This window comes from Mytilinidion resinicola, assembly GCF_010093595.1.
Source record: "Mytilinidion resinicola strain CBS 304.34 unplaced genomic scaffold BDZ99scaffold_25, whole genome shotgun sequence".
Classification (NCBI taxonomy): Eukaryota; Fungi; Ascomycota; class Dothideomycetes; order Mytilinidiales; family Mytilinidiaceae; genus Mytilinidion; species Mytilinidion resinicola.
The window spans coordinates 97,862-115,941 of record NW_022985461.1 but is presented as its reverse complement, the minus strand read 5'-3'; the positions used below and the strand labels follow the sequence as shown (position 1 = coordinate 115,941).

At 51.7% G+C, this 18,080-nt stretch overlaps 9 protein-coding genes across 9 annotated transcripts; 7 read left to right on the top strand and 2 right to left on the bottom strand.

Moving 5' to 3' along the window:
• Positions 1 to 338: 338 nt before the first annotated feature.
• Positions 339 to 2,680, top strand: BDZ99DRAFT_526192 (uncharacterized protein; the record flags this gene model as incomplete). The annotated part of the gene is made up of 2 exons (XM_033726112.1): positions 339 to 1,806; positions 1,875 to 2,680. The coding sequence occupies 2 exons, from the start codon at positions 339 to 341 to the stop codon at positions 2,678 to 2,680; spliced, it is 2,274 nt and encodes a 757-aa protein (XP_033570679.1).
• A 593-nt stretch (positions 2,681 to 3,273) lies between these two features.
• BDZ99DRAFT_481713 (uncharacterized protein) lies at positions 3,274 to 4,296 on the top strand (the record flags this gene model as incomplete). Its single annotated transcript, XM_033722437.1, has 1 exon — positions 3,274 to 4,296. The coding sequence occupies one exon, from the start codon at positions 3,274 to 3,276 to the stop codon at positions 4,294 to 4,296; it is 1,023 nt and encodes a 340-aa protein (XP_033570678.1).
• A 180-nt stretch (positions 4,297 to 4,476) lies between these two features.
• On the bottom strand, positions 4,477 to 5,187 carry BDZ99DRAFT_467838 (uncharacterized protein). The gene is made up of 2 exons (XM_033721108.1): positions 4,946 to 5,187; positions 4,477 to 4,867 (listed from the first exon to the last, which is right to left on the bottom strand). The coding sequence occupies exons 1-2, from the start codon at positions 5,050 to 5,052 to the stop codon at positions 4,633 to 4,635; spliced, it is 342 nt and encodes a 113-aa protein (XP_033570677.1). The 5' UTR covers positions 5,053 to 5,187; the 3' UTR covers positions 4,477 to 4,632.
• A 547-nt stretch (positions 5,188 to 5,734) lies between these two features.
• On the top strand, positions 5,735 to 8,738 carry BDZ99DRAFT_398994 (kinase-like protein; the record flags this gene model as incomplete). Its single annotated transcript, XM_033716106.1, has 8 exons — positions 5,735 to 6,233; positions 6,282 to 6,571; positions 6,624 to 6,823; positions 6,876 to 7,035; positions 7,084 to 7,343; positions 7,393 to 7,512; positions 7,560 to 7,918; positions 7,966 to 8,738. 8 exons carry the CDS (start codon positions 5,735 to 5,737, stop codon positions 8,736 to 8,738), a joined length of 2,661 nt encoding a protein of 886 aa, XP_033570676.1.
• A 1,060-nt stretch (positions 8,739 to 9,798) lies between these two features.
• Positions 9,799 to 12,759, top strand: BDZ99DRAFT_502944 (eukaryotic translation initiation factor 3 subunit C). Its single transcript, XM_033723932.1, has 4 exons — positions 9,799 to 10,150; positions 10,205 to 10,808; positions 10,860 to 11,232; positions 11,285 to 12,759. The coding sequence occupies exons 1-4, from the start codon at positions 9,820 to 9,822 to the stop codon at positions 12,539 to 12,541; spliced, it is 2,565 nt and encodes an 854-aa protein (XP_033570675.1). The 5' UTR covers positions 9,799 to 9,819; the 3' UTR covers positions 12,542 to 12,759.
• Positions 12,700 to 14,165, bottom strand: BDZ99DRAFT_511861 (uncharacterized protein). The gene is made up of 2 exons (XM_033724588.1): positions 13,920 to 14,165; positions 12,700 to 13,863 (listed from the first exon to the last, which is right to left on the bottom strand). Exons 1-2 carry the CDS (start codon positions 13,985 to 13,987, stop codon positions 12,951 to 12,953), a joined length of 981 nt encoding a protein of 326 aa, XP_033570674.1. The 5' UTR covers positions 13,988 to 14,165; the 3' UTR covers positions 12,700 to 12,950.
• A 1,084-nt stretch (positions 14,166 to 15,249) lies between these two features.
• Positions 15,250 to 15,776, top strand: BDZ99DRAFT_575787 (uncharacterized protein; the record flags this gene model as incomplete). The annotated part of the gene is made up of 3 exons (XM_033728507.1): positions 15,250 to 15,339; positions 15,405 to 15,514; positions 15,576 to 15,776. Exons 2-3 carry the CDS (start codon positions 15,437 to 15,439, stop codon positions 15,774 to 15,776), a joined length of 279 nt encoding a protein of 92 aa, XP_033570673.1. The 5' UTR covers positions 15,250 to 15,339; positions 15,405 to 15,436.
• A 311-nt stretch (positions 15,777 to 16,087) lies between these two features.
• Positions 16,088 to 16,716, top strand: BDZ99DRAFT_160831 (uncharacterized protein). The gene is made up of 3 exons (XM_033712863.1): positions 16,088 to 16,488; positions 16,556 to 16,629; positions 16,682 to 16,716. Exons 1-2 carry the CDS (start codon positions 16,186 to 16,188, stop codon positions 16,604 to 16,606), a joined length of 354 nt encoding a protein of 117 aa, XP_033570672.1. The 5' UTR covers positions 16,088 to 16,185; the 3' UTR covers positions 16,607 to 16,629; positions 16,682 to 16,716.
• A 637-nt stretch (positions 16,717 to 17,353) lies between these two features.
• On the top strand, positions 17,354 to 17,752 carry BDZ99DRAFT_399001 (uncharacterized protein; the record flags this gene model as incomplete). The annotated part of the gene is made up of 1 exon (XM_033716107.1): positions 17,354 to 17,752. One exon carries the CDS (start codon positions 17,354 to 17,356, stop codon positions 17,750 to 17,752), a length of 399 nt encoding a protein of 132 aa, XP_033570671.1.
• Between the last annotated feature and the right edge of the window lie 328 nt (positions 17,753 to 18,080).

Here is an 18,080-nt window from a genome sequence, read left to right as displayed (position 1 = left end):
ACACTATTTGCACCCGTCTGCTATCGTCGGAAGCGGTATATGGAACTTATTGGCAGTTCGAAGTCTCGAACTTCCGTTTCGTTGATGTTGTTGAAAATGTGTTGAAGCACTCGCGACAGTTGCAAGACATTGTACAGAGGACTGTTCATATGCTGTCCTCGATTGGGATTAGTTCTAGCCTAACCGGTGTCCGTCCTGCCTCTCAGCCGGCACTTGCTCTCTTCGTTTCACCGTCTTCTTCGCCCGTCGTCTTATTCATAGGCCAAATTCGAGCTTCTCGAGGAAGTGATGGACATCGCTGATGATGCTCGTAGGCCCTCCGCGTTAGACATCGTGCAATGAGTTACCGGTTGGACCAAGGAATCTCCCCCACCGAGTCGTATTCTGGCCAAGGCGACGCAGCATCTTTTAAGAACCGATCTCGCCGTCCTTGCGATTCCTGTCGGCGCCGCAAGTCAAGATGTGAGCTGGTTGATGGCGCAACGCCTTGCGTTTTGTGCCGATTTCACCGCCAGGAGTGCACCTTCAAGGAGGATCCCCAGCCTAGAAAAAGAAAAGCTGCTTCCTTGAGCGAGGAGGAGACCAACAATACAAACTCTTCGCGAGACTCTCTTCGCCGACCGCCACAGGTGTCTTCCGACAAAGGCTGGATTCCAAGGCATTCTTTTCTTGATGTAGCCCACAGGCCTTCGCATCAAATCCGGCAAGATCCACCCATTGACGACTACGCCAACTTAAAAGGACCTTCATTGCTCAAAAAGACCTTGGGCTTGCAAAACCACCGGCATAGCAGGTTCATTGGGTCTACTTCCGAGTACGAACAGACCCTTCTTGAACTCGACGCGTACAACGACAAGGACGAGGTCCCAATAGGCGTGTCTGCTCTCCGAAAGGTCAATGCCACAGATGCCTTCATCTTGACCCCTGATGAAGGCACGAGGAACCACGAAGACGAAATCGTCGACCTGGATGCTATCGAGATGATAGTTGCACCGCATGGCCAGGCTTTGATCCATCTTTATTTTCGGATTGTTCATCCCAGCTTTCCCATCTTACACAAAAAGGTCTTCCTCGAAAAGTACCAACGAACACACCGCGAGTTCTCGCCGCCGCTTTTAGCAGCTGTGTACATCTTGGCTCTGAACTGGTGGTCTTATAGCAGTGACTTGGCACTTCTGCCAAAGCCTGACGTGCCGAAGCTTGAAAAGCTAGCTTTCAAGACTGTGAACGACATCATTCATCGTCCAAAACTATCCACCATTCAAGCCGGCCTACTTTTGCTTCAGAGGCCTGAAGGCGACTCCTGGGCGCTCACTAGTCAACTTGTTGGTCTCGGACAAGATCTCGGTCTCCATCTCGATTGCTCTAACTGGAGGGTACCGGCTTGGGAGCGAGGATTGCGAAAGAGGCTAGCGTGGGCTCTATTCATGCAAGACAAATGGGGCTCTCTAGTCCATGGAAGGCCCTCTCATATAGCCACGACAGACTGGGAAGTACAGCCGTTGTCAGAGAGCGATTTCCCCGAAAGCGCTGCCGATGAGGATGACGAGGACGGCAGTACAGAAGTCGAGAAGGGCCGAACGCTATTTTGCGAGATGATCACCCTGACAGAGATTCTTGCAGTTATACTCTCTAACTTCTATACGTTGAAAGCAGAGCAAGATATACGAATGCATGCCCAGGACGGCGTCCGCTGGATACTGGAGAAAGCAAAGCCGAGTCAACTAGCGCTCAAAACTTGGTTTGCACAGATGCCTGCTATACTGAAGATGGAGAACGTCGCTATGAGGAAATTGTCTTCCACAGGTAAGTCAAGTACTCTGCAACATGCTTCTTTACCAAGTTCTGAGTTTGGTCGCTCACTCGAAACGTAGGTTACCTCCATTTAGGTTACTACGCCGTAGAGATCACCCTTCACAGACGAATTATTCGATCTCTATCGTTATTAGATGATCCATCGCTGATCTCCATTTGTCGAAATGCAGCTCGTGCACGGCTTGTGTCTGCAATGGATTTTGTACAAGGACTTCGACCCGAACATCTGCAGTCATTCTGGTACTCTGCATCAAAGTACTGCTTTGCCCTAATCGGCTCATTCGTATCTCTGCTATGGGTCACAGCGCAAGAGAAGGAAGAAGCAGAGTTCTACAAAGCCAAGCTGGAGGAGTATAGATGGACGTTGCGGCTCTCGTCGAAGAGCGCGGATTTCCTGGAGAGAGCCATCAGCATGCTAGCAATATCGACCGGCGTCCTCGTCAAAGCAATTCCGGACAAATCAAACGCAGAGTTTGCCGCCGCGAGGATGAGGAATCCTACTAAACCTCAAGCCATGTCAACGAGAGCACACGCTTTTCCTGATTCCAGGTCACATACCCAGTCGGCACCTACTAATGAGTACTCTGAGTCCGAGTCATATGAAGGGCAGACAACAGAGCACACTCCTGACATAGGTGAAACGCCAGAGCATTCTGCTACAAATGAAGACTTCATCCCAGATCATCTGTGGTTTGCGAATGCAGCCCAGTTAAACGATATCAGTGCGGTGTACGGCGAGAGCAGCGCTGCCGGAATGGATCATGACTTCATGAGTATGCCGGGGATCGGGCAAGTTGGAGACGGATACGATTTTCAGGCCTTCGGGGGGCACGAGCGGCCTTCGGGATCAGGCGATGTGGAATAGGGTTGAATGCTTCAATTTTTTACTCGATATCAAAAGTACTCATTTGACATCTCGGGGTATGTTCTACTGATGCTCTCGCAAGCGCTGTGCTATCTAATCGCATTGCCGAGCGTTTGGCTTTTGGATGTCTGTGTAGCTGCTATCCGCTATTTTTCCTCTTGCAAGGCCTCAATACATGTCTATATTGACTGTTCTGCTACTGCGAGCAGTGACTGAGTAAGTTGACAGGTTGTCTGGCCGTGACTTCCAGTCTGATTCAAGTAGGTGAAAGTATGCTAAACTGCCTTTGAAAGTGGCAGACAGATGCATACAAACTTACGAGAGTCAATGCTAGTTGCGTGGGTTGCGCCTGTGGTGGGTTGTTGGCAAACGCATTGAGCTTTCCTGCGTCGCTGGACCTCTAAACACAGGTCATCAATGCAACTACCTAGGTACCACCTTTTCGTCACCAACAACCTTCTACTACATACAAACCCACCGCTATTATTTGCTTACCCTCACATTCCTTTGCGAAGTTTGAGTCCAGGCAGACACCTCTGCAACATAGCTTCTAAACTCACCACCCCAATCTAGCTTTACAAACAGTCGCCCTGATGTCTCATTTCCGCGGTACCATCATTGCTGTTGGCGGGCCCTCCACCGGCTTCAGTGACTTCCCCCCACCACGGCGAAGACATGCGCAACTGCGAGGTGGACAGTCCGAACCAGATACTAGACCAGCCTTCCCCCCACCCCCTGATCTTCCGCACAGCATACAACTTCTCGACACCGCCCGTTATATGAACAGCCTACCCTCCCGCCGCATAACCGGAGGACATTGGGTTACCCGGGTGCCCACGAGAAACGACCGCCTCGGACGAGCGCGCGCCCAGCGCCGGCAAGAACAAAATCCAACCTACTTAACTTTGACACTCAGTGGCACCGCACCCTATCTCTGCGAACGTGTGCTCGCGCGCACACGACTTGGCGGGCGGTTTCTCCCCCGGGCGGTGCAGTGGGGGGCGCAGAGAGCGCTCTCGGATGCCGCCGCACGCGAATTCTGTGTAGAGTTTGCGGCCGAGATCCAGAAACTGGCGACGTTTTGCGAGCGATGGAGGGAGAAGGAGCGGCGACTCGAAGAGAAGTTTAAGAAGTTCAAGAAGTTGCAGGGGGAGATTGCGAATCAGTTGTCGGCGAGGAATGCGGAGCTACTTGAACAGTACTTGCGTGAGCAGGAGGTTGGCGGCACCATCATTGTAGCGGAGAGGGAAAAACTGGGGTCCTTTGGCAAGATGATGAGGGATTTGAGGGAAATCGACGTGTTTGTCGAGGACGATGAGATGTCTGAGTTGGAGGTGGTGGCGACGGAGTTGAAAGCGGAGCATGAGAGATTGGAGAACATGAAGAGTGATATTGGAAGGATCGAAGAAGAGCTGTTTCAATATGTGGATGGGGAGGCGGGAAGTGATGGCCTTCGGGGCGGGAGTCCTCGCCGTGAGGTAGTCACAGTCTCCTCGGACGACGACGACGACGACAACGACAACGACGGCGACAACGACGGCGACGAGGAGGAGGAGGAAGAAGACAGACGAATGGTTGAGGCTGTTGACAATCTTGTGCAGGATTCAGTCGACTAATCGAATGGAGGATGGAGGTCGTTGGCGATTGGCGTGGATAATGAGAAGACAGAAGCGATTCCACTCATGCAGAAGCATGATGTTTGTCTCTGGAGGCTCAGTGGGTTCAGACACTGTCGAATATGCTGATCTTACAGTTTATTGCGATTGCTGAAATGGTGTCAAGATGCACATTACTAAGTCAGGAAACAATGCGAAGGCTAGTATTCCAGTATATTTACCTCGCCTTTACATTGATATCACAGCAGAGAGAGATGCATTATGCCAGATGCTAGATGCTAGATGCCAGATGCCTGGTTACTGGCTCTGGGCCTCATGTGGTCTTTGGAGTAGACATTAAAAGATGCAATTGCGTTTTATGACTACACTGCGGTGGTAATGACCTCCTAGGTAGTGGTAGGATCGACGGGATTGATGAACGTGAGGGATTCCAGCAACAAAACATCTGACCCACTGGCCCGCGCTGCTAGGCCAACTTGGCTCTTGTTTCAGGCTCCTGGGCTGGGGCCCTCGGGGGGCCTGTTCGTGGATGCTGTTACCTTCAGCGTCGGCCGGTGAAGGTGCAGTGATACTAAAGCCCCCAGAGCTTAAGCAAGAACACATATGCAATCGAGCCCGTGGACAGGACCAATGCTCGGACAGAACTCACGGACTAGTGCCAGCAGATGCTTCTGCGTCCGCAATGGGGCGGCCAGGTGCAAGACGTGAAGGGAGGTTGTTGACGGATGGCTGGTGTTTGCTGCTGGCGCCACGCATTGGCACACGTCGGGCTCAGAGGGCGCCATCACGGCCGCAGACACTGCGTCGTCCCGCCGAGCACATCGCAGGCGGCACAGTGCTGTCGCCGGCGGTGGGCGCATTATGTCTCTGGCGGCTGGGCAGGAATTGGTGTGCCTGACGGTGGGTAGCCATGGTAGCTCTCCCACACGGCTTTGTCGAGCTCGCTAGGGCACTGAGACCCTCCTCCAACGCATCACCTCTCCAGTCCTTCTCCTGCAACTCACCCTCAGCTGCTGCATTTTTTTGCTCGCCCACCACTGCATCCAGCGCCCTGCTGTCCTCGGCCGCCCAGGCCTGTGCCCGCCGCTCGCCGCCCCGGTCTCCAGCATCGTCGCCCGCCTGCCGTCGTCGCAGGCTCACCCCTCCGCAGCACCGCCCGCCAGACTCTCCTCCGCCCAGTGATCGTGCCCGACGTGCGCGAGGCTCGAAGCACCGACAACTCGGCGCCCTACACGTGTCTCCCAGGCGCCGTCACGCCCGCCGGCCTCAGGTGAAGCTCGATCCTGGCCGTTTGCTCCGCATCCTGCCCCCATACGACCTTGGCGCGATCCGGCATGCGCATCTCGAATTCGTCGGCGTAACTAGCTGAACCGGCTGCGTACCTCCCGAGCAACTTGCACGGCCTCTCTACGTCTCGCACGCCTCGCCCGCCATCGCTATGGACCAGCAGTGGTCCCCCTACGTCGACAATCCGGCATCGAACCGCCAGGCGCGGTATGCTCCTCAGACCTTGGCGTCTCCGCGAGACCCAAGCGCTCCCTCGATCAAACAAGAGGCCTATGTCTCGCCCCCGGCCCCGTCGCGCTCAGCAACAATGTCGCTCGCGTCTCCCGGAGCTGCCCAGGGACGCGAATACAACGGCGACGGAGACGGTGACGTGCCCATGGAGGACGCCGACCCCTACAAGCCCAAATACGCCCAACGGGCAAACCACCAGCAGAGGAACTCTCAGCACTTCATCGAGCAGGAGAAATCTGCTGCCGCGCTCCGCTATTCACCTATGAACCTTTCCCCGACCTCCCCATACGGCTCGACGCCCCAGCAGCCGCAAAGCGGCTACACTAGCTTTACTCCGCAAGCTGCGCAAGGCAATCGCCAATCGCCAACTCGGTCGAACCCCTATATGTCTCCGCCGCAAAGCTACTACTCCCCTCCAGGTACGGAACACCGAAGATTCGGCAATTTCACACGCTAACATGTGGCAGCTTCTCGCCCTCACGCCCCCCAGCTTCCTCCCATACAGTCCAACATGTCCAACATGAGCCCTGAAAGCTACTATCCTCAATCGCAATCCGCAACCGCGCAACTGAACGCAGTGTATAACAGGGACGCTAGGTCGCCGCGGTCTGCAAACCCAAACCCTCCACAATTACCTCCCATTAGTCGGGGAGCTGTGCCCAAGTTTTCCAAATGCAGCAGTCTTGCCGAGCTGGATCCCAAAGTCAATACCCAGCCTCCTTTCCGGAGAGCAAATCCCGAGGGCGGGTTTATAAGTGTTAGTGATGAGCGATTCCATGGTCAAGCGTACCTGCTAACATTTGTTACAGCCTCTGCAAGCTCTGACCACTCATCTACCCTCGACTTACCGGATATGTAACCCCGGCTTCAAGTACGAGTCGTCACGAAATCCTCGGCGAGTCCTTACGAAGCCTAGCAAAGGCGTCAAGAATGATGGATATGACAACGAAGATAGTGATTACATTCTCTACGTCAACGATATTCTTGGCTCAGAAGAATCCGGACACAAGTGCGTATACACGAGGTTTATGAATCGGTATGAATGCTAATCCTGTCTGCAGGAATCGTTACCTGATCTTGGACGTTCTCGGTCAAGGTACCTTCGGCCAGGTTGTCAAGTGTCAGAACCTCAAGACTCAAGAGGTGGTGGCTGTCAAGGTTGTCAAAAATAGGACAGCATACTTCAATCAGAGCATGATGGAGGTCTCAGTTCTCGATTTGGTATGAAGCTCCACAATCCATATGGAAGAAAAAACTGACCAGTTGCAGTTGAACAAGCAAATGGACAAGAACGACGACCACCACCTGTTGCGTCTGAAGGACACATTTATTCACAGACAGCATCTTTGTCTAGTGTTTGAACTACTCAGCGTCAATCTTTACGAGCTAATCAAGCAGAACCAGTTCCGAGGACTGAGCACCACGTTAGTTCGCGTATTCGCCCAGCAACTGATTAACGGTTTGGCTTTGCTAGGCAAGGCGAAACTAATACACTGCGATCTCAAACCCGAGAACATATTGCTGAAGAAGTACGAACATCTTACCCCGTTAGATACTCATTACTAATTACAAAAATAGTCTTGAGTCCCCGATAATAAAGATCATCGATTTTGGCTCCGCGTGCGACGAGAGGCAAACTGTCTATACGTACATCCAATCGAGGTTCTACCGATCACCGGAGGTTTTGCTTGGTCTGCCGTACGTAATACCCAGCTTTCTAGAGGGCCACTGCTAACAGCCTGTAGATATTCTGCTGCCATAGATATGTGGTCGTTGGGCTGCATCGTTGTCGAATTGTTCCTTGGTCTACCTTTATTCCCTGGTTCCTCAGAGTACAACCAAGTTTCCAGAATTACAGAGATGCTTGGACACCCGCCAACCTGGATGTTGGAAATGGGCAAGCAGTCGGGCGAGTTCTTCGAAAAGGCGCATGACGATTTCGGAAGACGAACATACCGGCTGAAGACGATGGAGCAGTATTCGCGAGAGCACGGTTCCAAGGAACAACCGAGCAAGAAGTACTTCTCGGCTACGACGCTGCCAGACATCATCAAAAACTATCCTATGCCCAGGAAGAACATGAAGCCGAACGAGATCGAAAGAGGTTAGTAACTTTATTCTTACTACATCCTAGAGGCTAACGCTCTGCAGAAATGGCAAACCGGACATCTTTCATCGACTTCGCGCAAGGACTGCTCAACCTCAACCCACTGGAACGATGGACTCCTAACCAGGCCAAACTGCATCCGTTCATCACTCAAGCCAAGTTCACCGGTCCTTTCGTACCGCCTATGACGCTACGAACAGGCTCTAGTAGGTCGCCTGCGCCAGGCGTTCAAGAACAACAGCGTGCGGAAGCTTTAAGCAAACAGAGAGCCCAAGCAGCGGCTCAAGCCCAAGCTCAAGCAGTCGCTCAGAGTCAAGCGTATGCCAACATGCAGATCAACCAGCAGTATGGACAGCAAACGCCTCACGCGCAAGCTCCGAATATGTACAACAACATATACAGTCCGAGTCACCAACAGGCGCCACCGCCATACCCTGCGCAAGCCACCTATGGACAGCAAATGGGTGTTATGCCGCAAGGACAGGCTCAACGCTATAACGCGCAACCAAACCTGTATGCTCAGGCTACCACCAGAGCCGGCCGACAACGGGCTTCTACGATGGACCAGCAGCAGAGCGGTATCCCACCTGCCTTGCAACGTGTGATTAGCCACCTGGATCCAAACGCTCCTATTCGCCTGCAGCCCAGCCCAGCCTATTATCCACCACCGCCCGAAGGCGCCCCGGATTCCGCTGGCGGTGCGAGACGACGCGCAAGCCGAGCTGGAGGCTCTCAGAATAGAAGCAACCGAGACTTCATTCGAAATCTGGAAGACCGCACCCTGGAGGAAGGTTTTATGAATCAGTCGCATTGGTGATAAGGATTGTTTTGAAGTTTAGAAATATTGTTTCCTGACTCGCGTTCCATCAGGGCGGAACGCAAAAATTCTTACGGCGTAGAGGCTTTCGGATTTCCGCCGAGCGTCGGCCCGCGCTCACCCAGACCGCATGACGGAGGCAGAGCACACCGTCGATCATATCACGTCGAGTCCACGAATGGCATCGGGACTACCGCTTGGGACATATACATCTCCAGGTCTAGAAGCCTAGGCAAACTAGTTTAGGTTTGCAGTCCCGTTGCATTTCGCTTATATCAGCATCCTATATTTTAGACCGCAAAGGGTGCTTTAAACAGACAGCCCTTCGCGCCCCTACCCTGATGTATTTCAGACTAGCGCAGCCGCCTGCGGTCAGGGTTTTTGGGTATGTACAGATTGCGTTCAGAGCACAATAACGGCCTCAGGATTTCGCGAAGGCTTTCGGAAATAGGCACTGGGCGCCTGGAGGACGACACACTGGAGAGCATGACTAGCTTGTATTGTAGCTTGCATTATTATCATTTATTCACTACTGGAACTGAGCCACTCGAGACCCACCTGAACCCCGAGGCCCCAAAGTATGCCTACCCAGGCGGTGCATTTGCCTTGGAAAGTGTTGTGTGCGCCGTGACTCTTGACTTGGATAGGTTGAAGAGTGTGTATTCACTCAAGTGAGAGCCATAGTGAATCCAGGCGATAGCATTTGCTAATCGTACTTTGATAAAAGTCTAAGTGCACTCATCTGTCAATACGTCTGTAGAAAGGGTTAGTCCGATGCGCTATTAGATAGTCGAAGCAAGTATGCTAGTATCCCTCCTCAATAGTAGTGGGCACCGTGGTGGGATGTGTGAGGTAGCTTGGCGAGTTCCCAGGTTGTTCAAGATAATTCACCTACATTTTGTTAAAGCTCTCGAAGATGTTTGCCCGTGGAGAAATTTATGTTCTGGTAACGTGACTTGAGCTCCGCTTACGGTTAGACCCAAATTCCCGCCACACACGATCGCAACTGCCCACTGACCGGGAGCCGATAAATATCTATCAAAGCCGCCCGCAGGCACCACCCACCAACAACCCACTCGCCATGTCTCGGTTTTTCACTGCCAGCGACAGCTCCAGCGAGAGCTCCTCCGAAGAGGAACTCTATAGCGACCAGGAAGCAGCCGAGTCCGAAGAAGAGTCCTCCTCCGAGGACAGCGACGAGGACAGCGATGACTCGTCGAGTAGTGACGATGGAGGGAAGACTGGCGCCAACAAGTTCTTGCGCGAGGCGTCTGAAGAAGAGGACAGTTCTGACGAAGAGCGGGTCAAGATAGTTAAGAGTGCGAAGGACAAGCGGTTCGAGGAGTTGGAGGGCACAATACGGTTGATTGAGAACGCGGAAAAGATCAACGATTGGGCTGTTATCTCTGAACGCAAGTCACACCACGACATACAACTCTTTGGCTTTGGCTAACTGATCTGGATAGAGTTTGAAAAGCTGAATCGCCAAGTCCCCGCCCTCATCAAGCAGAATGATGGCAAGCCCCCAAAGCTTTACATCAAGGCGATTGCCGACCTCGAAACCGTTATGCTGGAGACTATCGAGAAACAGAAAGTCTCACCCAAGAAAATGAACGCAATCAATACCCGAGGCTTGAATGCTGTCCGACAGCGTATTCGCAAGAACAATAAAGACTACGCCAAGGATATTGATTCATATCGCGAGAACAAAGAGGAGTTCATGCGCGAGGAGGTCGTCGAGGTTAGAGTCCCTACCAGGTCAAGGAGCACCATCCGGGAGGCAGGCGAGGTCCCTACCGGTGACGATGACGAGGGTTTCACCATGGTCGGTGCTGGTGGAAGGGCCATGCAATACACCCCCGAAAGCATTCTCAAGCACCTACGGACGATTGTCGAAGCCCGAGGCAGGAAGAACACCGATAGGCTGGACCAAATCCGGACTATGGAGAAGCTCCGTGAAGTGGCCGTCAACGACTACCAGAAGATTCGAGTGTTACTAACCCTGATTCCTACCCGGTTCGACCTTACTTCTGGAACTGGAAATCAGATGTCCCAAGAGCAATGGAAGCTGTAAGCGTCTTCAATTGCACATGTCCATGGCCATCACTAACTTCTTCATAGCGCCCAGAATGAGTTTTCCCAGCTTCTGGAGATTCTAGAGTCCACCGAAGAGATCGTTGTGATCGAGAACGCCGAGGAATGGGAGGATGATGAGAAATTACCTCCTATCACCGAAGGAGAGATTTTCCGCATTCCCGGCAGCGTCGTCTCTTTCGTGGAGAGACTCGACGATGAGCTCACCCGGTCATTGCAACACATCGATCCTCACACTGCTGAATACGTAGAGCGACTCACGGATGAGGCTGCCCTTTATACAAGCATCGTCCGTGCGCTGGTTTACGTTGAGACGCTGAAGAAGAACCCCAAACTCGACCAGAACCAAGAAAGCTTAAACCGTGTTGTATCACGCCGCTTGGAACACGTTTATTTCAAGGTACGGAGAAGCCCCCTGACAAACACCCTCCCTCTCTAACGGATTTTTGTAGCCTTCCCAGGTCGTCACAATTCTCGAGTCCAACACTTGGAAAGCTATTCCGGCCGAGCTGGATTCATCCGTGACCCCTCGCGCTATCTCCAACGACACCGCCTCCCTCGTCCAAACTCTGTGCACCTACCTGTTCCAAAACAGCGAGGGCATCATCCGAGCTCGTGCAATGCTGTGCCAAGTGTACTTCCTTGCTCTGCATGACCAGTACTACAAGGCGCGTGACATGATGTTGATGTCCCATCTTCAGGAGACTATCAGCAACTTTGACGTCAATACCCAGATTCTCTTCAATCGCGCATTAGTCCAAGTCGGTCTTTGCGCCTTCAGGGCTGGTCTGGTTTATGAAGCACAGAACTCTCTCCAGGAGATTTGCGGCAGCAACAGGCAAAAAGAGCTTCTTGCTCAGGGTCTTCAAATGCAACGGTACTCTCAGATATCTCCAGAACAGGAACGGCTGGAGAGGCAACGACAACTTCCCTTCCACATGCACATCAACCTGGAGCTGCTGGAATGCGTTTACCTGACGTGCTCCATGCTTCTTGAGATCCCTCTCCTCGCACAGATCGGCTCGTCGCCTGACATCAAAAAGCGAGTCATCAGCAAGACCTACCGCCGACTTTTAGAGTACCATGAGCGCCAGATCTTCACCGGCCCGCCAGAAAACACTCGCGACCACGTCATGCAGGCATCCAAGGCTTTAGCTGCTGGCGAGTGGAAGAAATCGGCCGAGTTCATTAATTCAATCAAAATCTGGGAGCTGATGGCCAACTCGGAGAAGATCAAGGACATGCTGTCCGCCCAGATTCAGGAAGAAGGTCTACGAACCTATCTCTTCACCTACGCTCCTTACTACGACACCCTCTCCATCTCCTCACTAGCAGCCATGTTCGAGCTTGAGGAGCGCAAAGTCTCGGCCGTGGTCAGCAAGATGATCTCTCACGAGGAACTTGGTGCCGCTCTTGACCAGGTCAACAGCGCCATCATTTTCCGCAAGGGCGTTGAGCTATCCAGGCTACAGAGTCTTGCTCTAAGCTTGAGCGACAAAGCCAGCGGCCTCATTGAGGCAAACGAGAAGACACTCGAGCAGCGGACACAGGGCACAGCGAACGCGTTTGAGCGCCAAGGCGGGCGTGGACGTGGCGGACGCGGTGGAGGACGTGGCGGTGGACAGCGAGGAGGCGGAGGTGGACGCGGTGGAGGGAACAGGAATCAGCAGTTCACGGGCGGTGCGTTGGGCAGGGCTATCCAGGCATAAAGGGAGGCGGTTTCTTGGGGTTTTCGGAGTTCAGCATCTGTCTTTCTTCTAATTAGGTGGACGATGCATGAGATGAATCGTCTGCTTGTGTTGTGATAAGGGAAGAGTCATAGGGATGATGATGCCAAAAATAAATATTCAAGTTCACAATCAGAGCTATGGGTGTTGAGTGTTTTGTCTACATTGAACATGATGAATCTAGTTTACATGGGTTGTATTGAACCCTCATACGGAGTTAAAAGGTGTCCACAGCATGAGATCAGACCTAGTCTAGTTTCTAGTCCTAGGAACATTGCATCTTATTCAATAACTCCTGATTGTGCCAGCGGGCCTAATACGATGCCAAAAGAGCGTAGTAGGGGCCCGTTGAGCCGCTCCTTATACATTCCGCCATCACTACGAAGCCTTGTCAACGTCCCTGCATGAAATCCTCAACGAGTCCCTGTGCGACCTGGCAGTCATCTTGATCATAGAATTTCAGTCCGTTCGTGTACATGAAATTCATCGACGTGCCGTAGTGCTTCTCGATCCAATCCAGGGATCGTTCGTCGAACAGGTAATCGACCACATGTCCCTCCATATCCTCGTCGGATTTTTCAGCTTCATCATTTTCGGACTCGTCCGCCATGAAAGCGCGGACTATCTCCCTCCCTTCTTCTCGATCTTCGTCTTTGTAGATGCTTAGCCCGTGCGTCTGGAGGAATCTGAATTCGTTTCCGTAGTGAGCCTTGAGCCAGGCCTTCTCGTCGTCGGTGTATCCGGCACTCGGTTGGGGAGTGCGGGTGGCGTTGTTCGTTGGCGGTGCTACAACAAGGCCAGTCGTATAGACAGGTCGATCTTGACTGCCCTGCTTGAAGGCCTCCCAACGTGCGACTTCCTCCTGTGCCCAACGAACATTCAAGTAGTAAACGGCGTCTGGATCGCTGAAGACACTCGGTCCGACAACGGGACCAACTGGCGGCCCACTCAGCTTGACTTGGAAGAGTGGTTTGCTGGGGTCGGGGTCGAAGTAGGCTAGGGAGTGCCCCTGAAGGTTCTTGATAGTGCCGCGTGATCTTGAGTTTCCGCCAAAACTGATGCTGAGATTGTTGCTATCTTCTTCAGTTATGCCGATGATGTTGCATAGGAGGGACGGGATGTGGAGCACGTCGTGGAGAATGAGCTGTCCATGGGCATCACGGCCTTTACGACCTGGGGCTTTCTTTGTGGGGAGGTATACGGTGCCAACGCCGAGGACCGGCATCCGACTCTGGGGAAGGAGGGAGCCAGCGAATGATTCGAAGGGCGTGTAGTCTGTGAACCAGCCGCGGTTCTTGCAGGCACTGGATAACAGAGGTTAGTGGGGTTTCTTAAATTCGAGAGATAGTGATAGACCTACTGAACGTTGGAGTTATTGGAGAACACCCAGTCCGGGCATAGTGGCTCGGACGAGGAGATTTGGGGCATCTTAGTTGCTCTGGATATTGAGGTTGTATGGCTGAGTAGGAGGAAGTGTTGACAAGGAGTTCAGGGGTCGCGTGAGTGAATGCTCCTACTTAAAGAGGCCGAAGCGCTCCGTCCTACTTTAGCTTGCGAGAGGTGGACAGCCGTTGCCTTGCGGTGCACAAACACCAGAACAAAGAACATACAATTGCGGAGTAGATATAGAAGTTGAGACCGTTTCGGATACGAAGAGTACCCCTGTATGTACGCGGGGTCACGTTCTCGCGCTATTCCATCTCCAAAACTGACCTCACATAACTTCTCCGTCTGCTGAGTGTCGTAGCTCCTCTTCGTAAGCAACTCACCTTTGTGTCTAAACTCGGTTTGCTAGTCCTCATGTAGAGGGTCGGATGTTCCTGAAATAATAATTTTGGGGGTTGCAGCCTCCGAGAATCCCTCTGATAACAAGATTCATTTCTGATAGCGATGCTGCCTCATGAGTCTACCTAGAAATCAGCTTTCCTTCAGCCTTTCCAAGGGATGCATGAATACGCCCAACGCCCCTCATGTCAGCCAATGGACGCAAACCGCACCCCCGTTACTTTTTCTTGTGACAATGTCTAAATATCGCCTTCTGCAGCCCTTCGGCCCCCTACGCACACTTTCTAGTCCTCAACTCCAAACTCCAACCTTCAGATAGGTCACGTTCAGGCCTGAAGATTCTCCTAATGGCGGACCTGTTTGGTCGTTGCTGAGTTAGGTATACAACCGCCACCACAATCCTCTTAAACGGCTGAGGTCCTGAGATAACCCTGTCCTATGCCAAGGGAATGAGGCTGTGATTCAGATAATGGACACGCATTCTCTCCAACGATACGCTTTCATTCAAGATTTTGCCAGTGCAATATTCCTATTACCTTGTTCTTTACCATGGCAGACCCCTTCTCAATAGCTGCGAGCTCTTTCGCCGTTGTCGGCGTTGCAAGCGTTATGTTACGAGCAAGTGTCGAATGCTGTCGGTTCCTTTTCGAGATCAAAGATGCGCCAGCACAAATCGACAGACTACGAGCCTGTATCAAAGAGAACATACAGCTCGCTGATGCCCTGAAGAAGCACTTAGACGATCTGCGAGACCCCGCGTCATCAATGCTCTTGTCCGCGAATGATTCGAGCTCAGCGCTCGACGGGTTTAACTCGTCCATCAGAGCTTTGCACCGCGAGCTAAACGCTCTGCGGGCTTTGGTCAAAAGACACAGTGGGGTCGATAAAACTTGGGCAAGGGTCAAGTGCGTACTTGATGAACGGAAAAGCAAATCTCTGGAGAACCTGGAAAGGTCGAAGTCTACGCTGGGCGTAGCCTTGTCGCTTGTTGAAGGGTTCGTTAATCTACCCACGACCTATTCATTCGCCCTATCCGTGCTGACATTGAGTTTATACGAAGGAGACGATCTGCCTTTAGTCAGAAGAGGTCAGATGAGGTCAGATGCTGTGGTACAGCAAAACTCTCAAATCAATTCCACAATGGATAAGCAACTGCAAGAGCTGTCAATAGTAAAAGTGACTCAAGAAAAAGTGCTGTCGGCAAAAAAATGCCATACCTCACTCCACACAGCAATTCAGAAAGACAGCTCTTCTGCAGAAAGATGTGCTCAAGGCGACTCGGACAAATCAACTAGAGCACGCCAAGACCCGAGGAACGATAGCAGATGGCAACCAAAAATTGATCAATACGGTTTCCTCCAAGCTTGACGACCTACGTGCTTCTATTCCCAAAGAGTCTATCGTAGCAACAAAGAGCGACAGAGAGATATGATTCATTGGTGGACATGGGGAATCAATCTTGACTCCACTCGTCCTCATGAAAGATCATGTTCGACGGGCTGTTCTTCATGTTCTCTCTCATCATTCGAGCGAGTCTCACCGCAACATTTATACTGGCTTCAGTCGGAATTTGACCAGCTTGTATTGTCGGCGACTCAAGAAGCTGCCGCCTTCTGCCAAGGTTCTACAGCCACATCATTTGATCAATGGACCTATTCTACGAGAGCAAACACTCTTTCTGACACAGCTGTTCCCCTAGGCGCTCCCATTGGCAGAGATATTTGCGAGGGTGATGATAGGGCAAGAACAGCAGCAAGACCATATGAAACGGTTCATCAAAGAGGCTTCCGTTCAGATTATGAGGTCTTCTCGTCCAGGTCCCGGCTGGGCAACTGCATTTGATGGTTCCTCGTACTTCCGATGTTGCAAACTTTGTTCGTTATATCGACGAGGCACGCCTTTCGTTCATTCCATCTATGGGGATCTGTTCCAACTCAATTAGTGCTCGTTTCGTCAAATCCATAAATTCTAGTCTCCAACCTAGACTATACACACAGCTAAACGCTTTCCGCCTTGTCAAAGGATACGACCTGCATGCAGACCTCTTTTACAATGGCAACGTTGAAGAAATTGATGCCGCTTTTCGAAGTGGAGTCATAACTCCATACGATAAAGACTGCATAGGAAGCATTATGTGTCCTTGGGTGAGTTCTTTCTTATTATTAATATATTTATAAGTAATTTGATTCTAATACACCTAAATCTCTACAGCTTGCAGCCCGATATGTTTGCCTAGAGGTATTGCAATACCTTGACAGCTAAGGAGGGGGGCAGTCGGCCTTGAAGTAAGTAATCTCAAACACCAGGATACGTCGAATATAGGCTAACAGACGCTAGTGGCGAACTAGACGCTCTAAGCGGATTTTGGCATGCTGTCTAGACTGCGAGCAGCGAATCAACTTCTTATGATCCTTTTCCTAAGATGGAAGTCTACTTCGATGAAAAAACGACAATGTGCACATTGAGTACCGGTAAATCTCTGCTACACGGAAACACGTGGAGTTCAGCAATAAATATCCCGGATGAGCATGTGCAGTTGATAAAGACGTGGATGGGATTTCTAAAAACGGAATGGCTACGACTTCGAGTTACAAGATACACGAGGCAGAACTCCATTACTTGATCATTTGGGTAGCTATGGAGGACAAGGCTTAGCAACCGTTCGTCTACTTCTAGAATTTGGCGCGAACCCGCATGCGGTTGATCCCTACGGGCGCAACGCTATACAGCTCGCAATGTTCTCGACCTACCACGAAATCCCCGAAATCCTTGAAGAGAAACTCAGCTTGTTGATTGAAGTGGGAGTGGACCTTCACCACCGTGATAAATGGGGACCAACGCCATCACACGGTGCTAGATACCATTATAAATGCTGGGCAGCGTGGTGCCGAGCATTGGAGCGAAATGGAAGGAAAATTGACGAAGTTGTCGGGGAGGAGTTGTGGCTCCTGGAAGAAAGCAGTGAAGAAGAAAAAAGCGATGAAAGAGAGAGCGATGAAAGGGAGAGCGATGAAGGCGGCGAGTGTGCCACATGCCGCGGGTGCTGAGGTGGTGGGGACGTGTGGAATGGCGAATGTGGAGTTTGTGAAGGAGTTGGGAGCTGATACAATGGTTGATTATGCCCAGATTGGAATGAAGGAATGGATTGATGGGAAAGAGGAGCGGAAGTTCGACGTGGTTCTGGATTGCGTTGGTGGCCAGATACTCACTGATGCGTGGACGTGTGAGAGAGAAGACAGCTTTCTCATCAGTGTTGCGGAGCCGCCGGAGGGCGACAAGCTCGAAGAGGGCGTTTCGGCTGGAGTGAGGCATGCTTTCTTCATTGTTGATCCTCATGGAAGTCAGCTAGCGCTGATAACGAAGTTGATTGAGGCAGAAAGATGCAAAGGGATTGTGGATGGCGTATGAGTTCTTGGTGACTGGGAGAAAGCTTTCCAGAAGCTTAGTGGCGGACATGCAAGAGGAAAGGTAGTTCTGAAACTTGGGATTGACAAATGAATCGAGACTCTGTCAAAAATGCACCATAAAGGATATTATACATTCTCTACTCTGATATATTGCACACTAGATCCAGGAGACGCTCGTCGTCGACTCTGCGAATGCTGTATATGGTCTCATACTCTTGACTAAGTGCTATCCCTTAACCCGTCGATTAAGGCGCAACGCTCGGGCCACTTTTTGTAGCCAATCAGATGCACCGCATCGGCCCCTGAGTATGAGAGCTACGGAGAGATGA

Excerpts from the sequence above, each read along its gene's own strand:
- BDZ99DRAFT_502944 (XM_033723932.1), top strand. The coding sequence starts at position 9,820 with ATGTCTCGGTTTTTCACTGCCAGCGACAGCTCCAGCGAGAGCTCCTCC. Across the intron at positions 10,151-10,204 it reads TTGGGCTGTTATCTCTGAAC|AGTTTGAAAAGCTGAATCGC; the intron begins GCAAGTCACACC and ends TGATCTGGATAG. Across the intron at positions 11,233-11,284 it reads TGGAACACGTTTATTTCAAG|CCTTCCCAGGTCGTCACAAT; the intron begins GTACGGAGAAGC and ends GGATTTTTGTAG.
- BDZ99DRAFT_511861 (XM_033724588.1), bottom strand. The coding sequence starts at position 13,987 with ATGCCCCAAATCTCCTCGTCCGAGCCACTATGCCCGGACTGGGTGTTC. Across the intron at positions 13,864-13,919 it reads TCCAATAACTCCAACGTTCA|TGCCTGCAAGAACCGCGGCT; the intron begins GTAGGTCTATCA and ends TCTGTTATCCAG.
- BDZ99DRAFT_160831 (XM_033712863.1), top strand. The coding sequence starts at position 16,186 with ATGGTTCCTCGTACTTCCGATGTTGCAAACTTTGTTCGTTATATCGAC. Across the intron at positions 16,489-16,555 it reads GAAGCATTATGTGTCCTTGG|CTTGCAGCCCGATATGTTTG; the intron begins GTGAGTTCTTTC and ends AAATCTCTACAG.
- BDZ99DRAFT_467838 (XM_033721108.1), bottom strand. The coding sequence starts at position 5,052 with ATGCGTGGCGCCAGCAGCAAACACCAGCCATCCGTCAACAACCTCCCT. Across the intron at positions 4,868-4,945 it reads GCATCTGCTGGCACTAGTCC|TATCACTGCACCTTCACCGG; the intron begins GTGAGTTCTGTC and ends TGGGGGCTTTAG.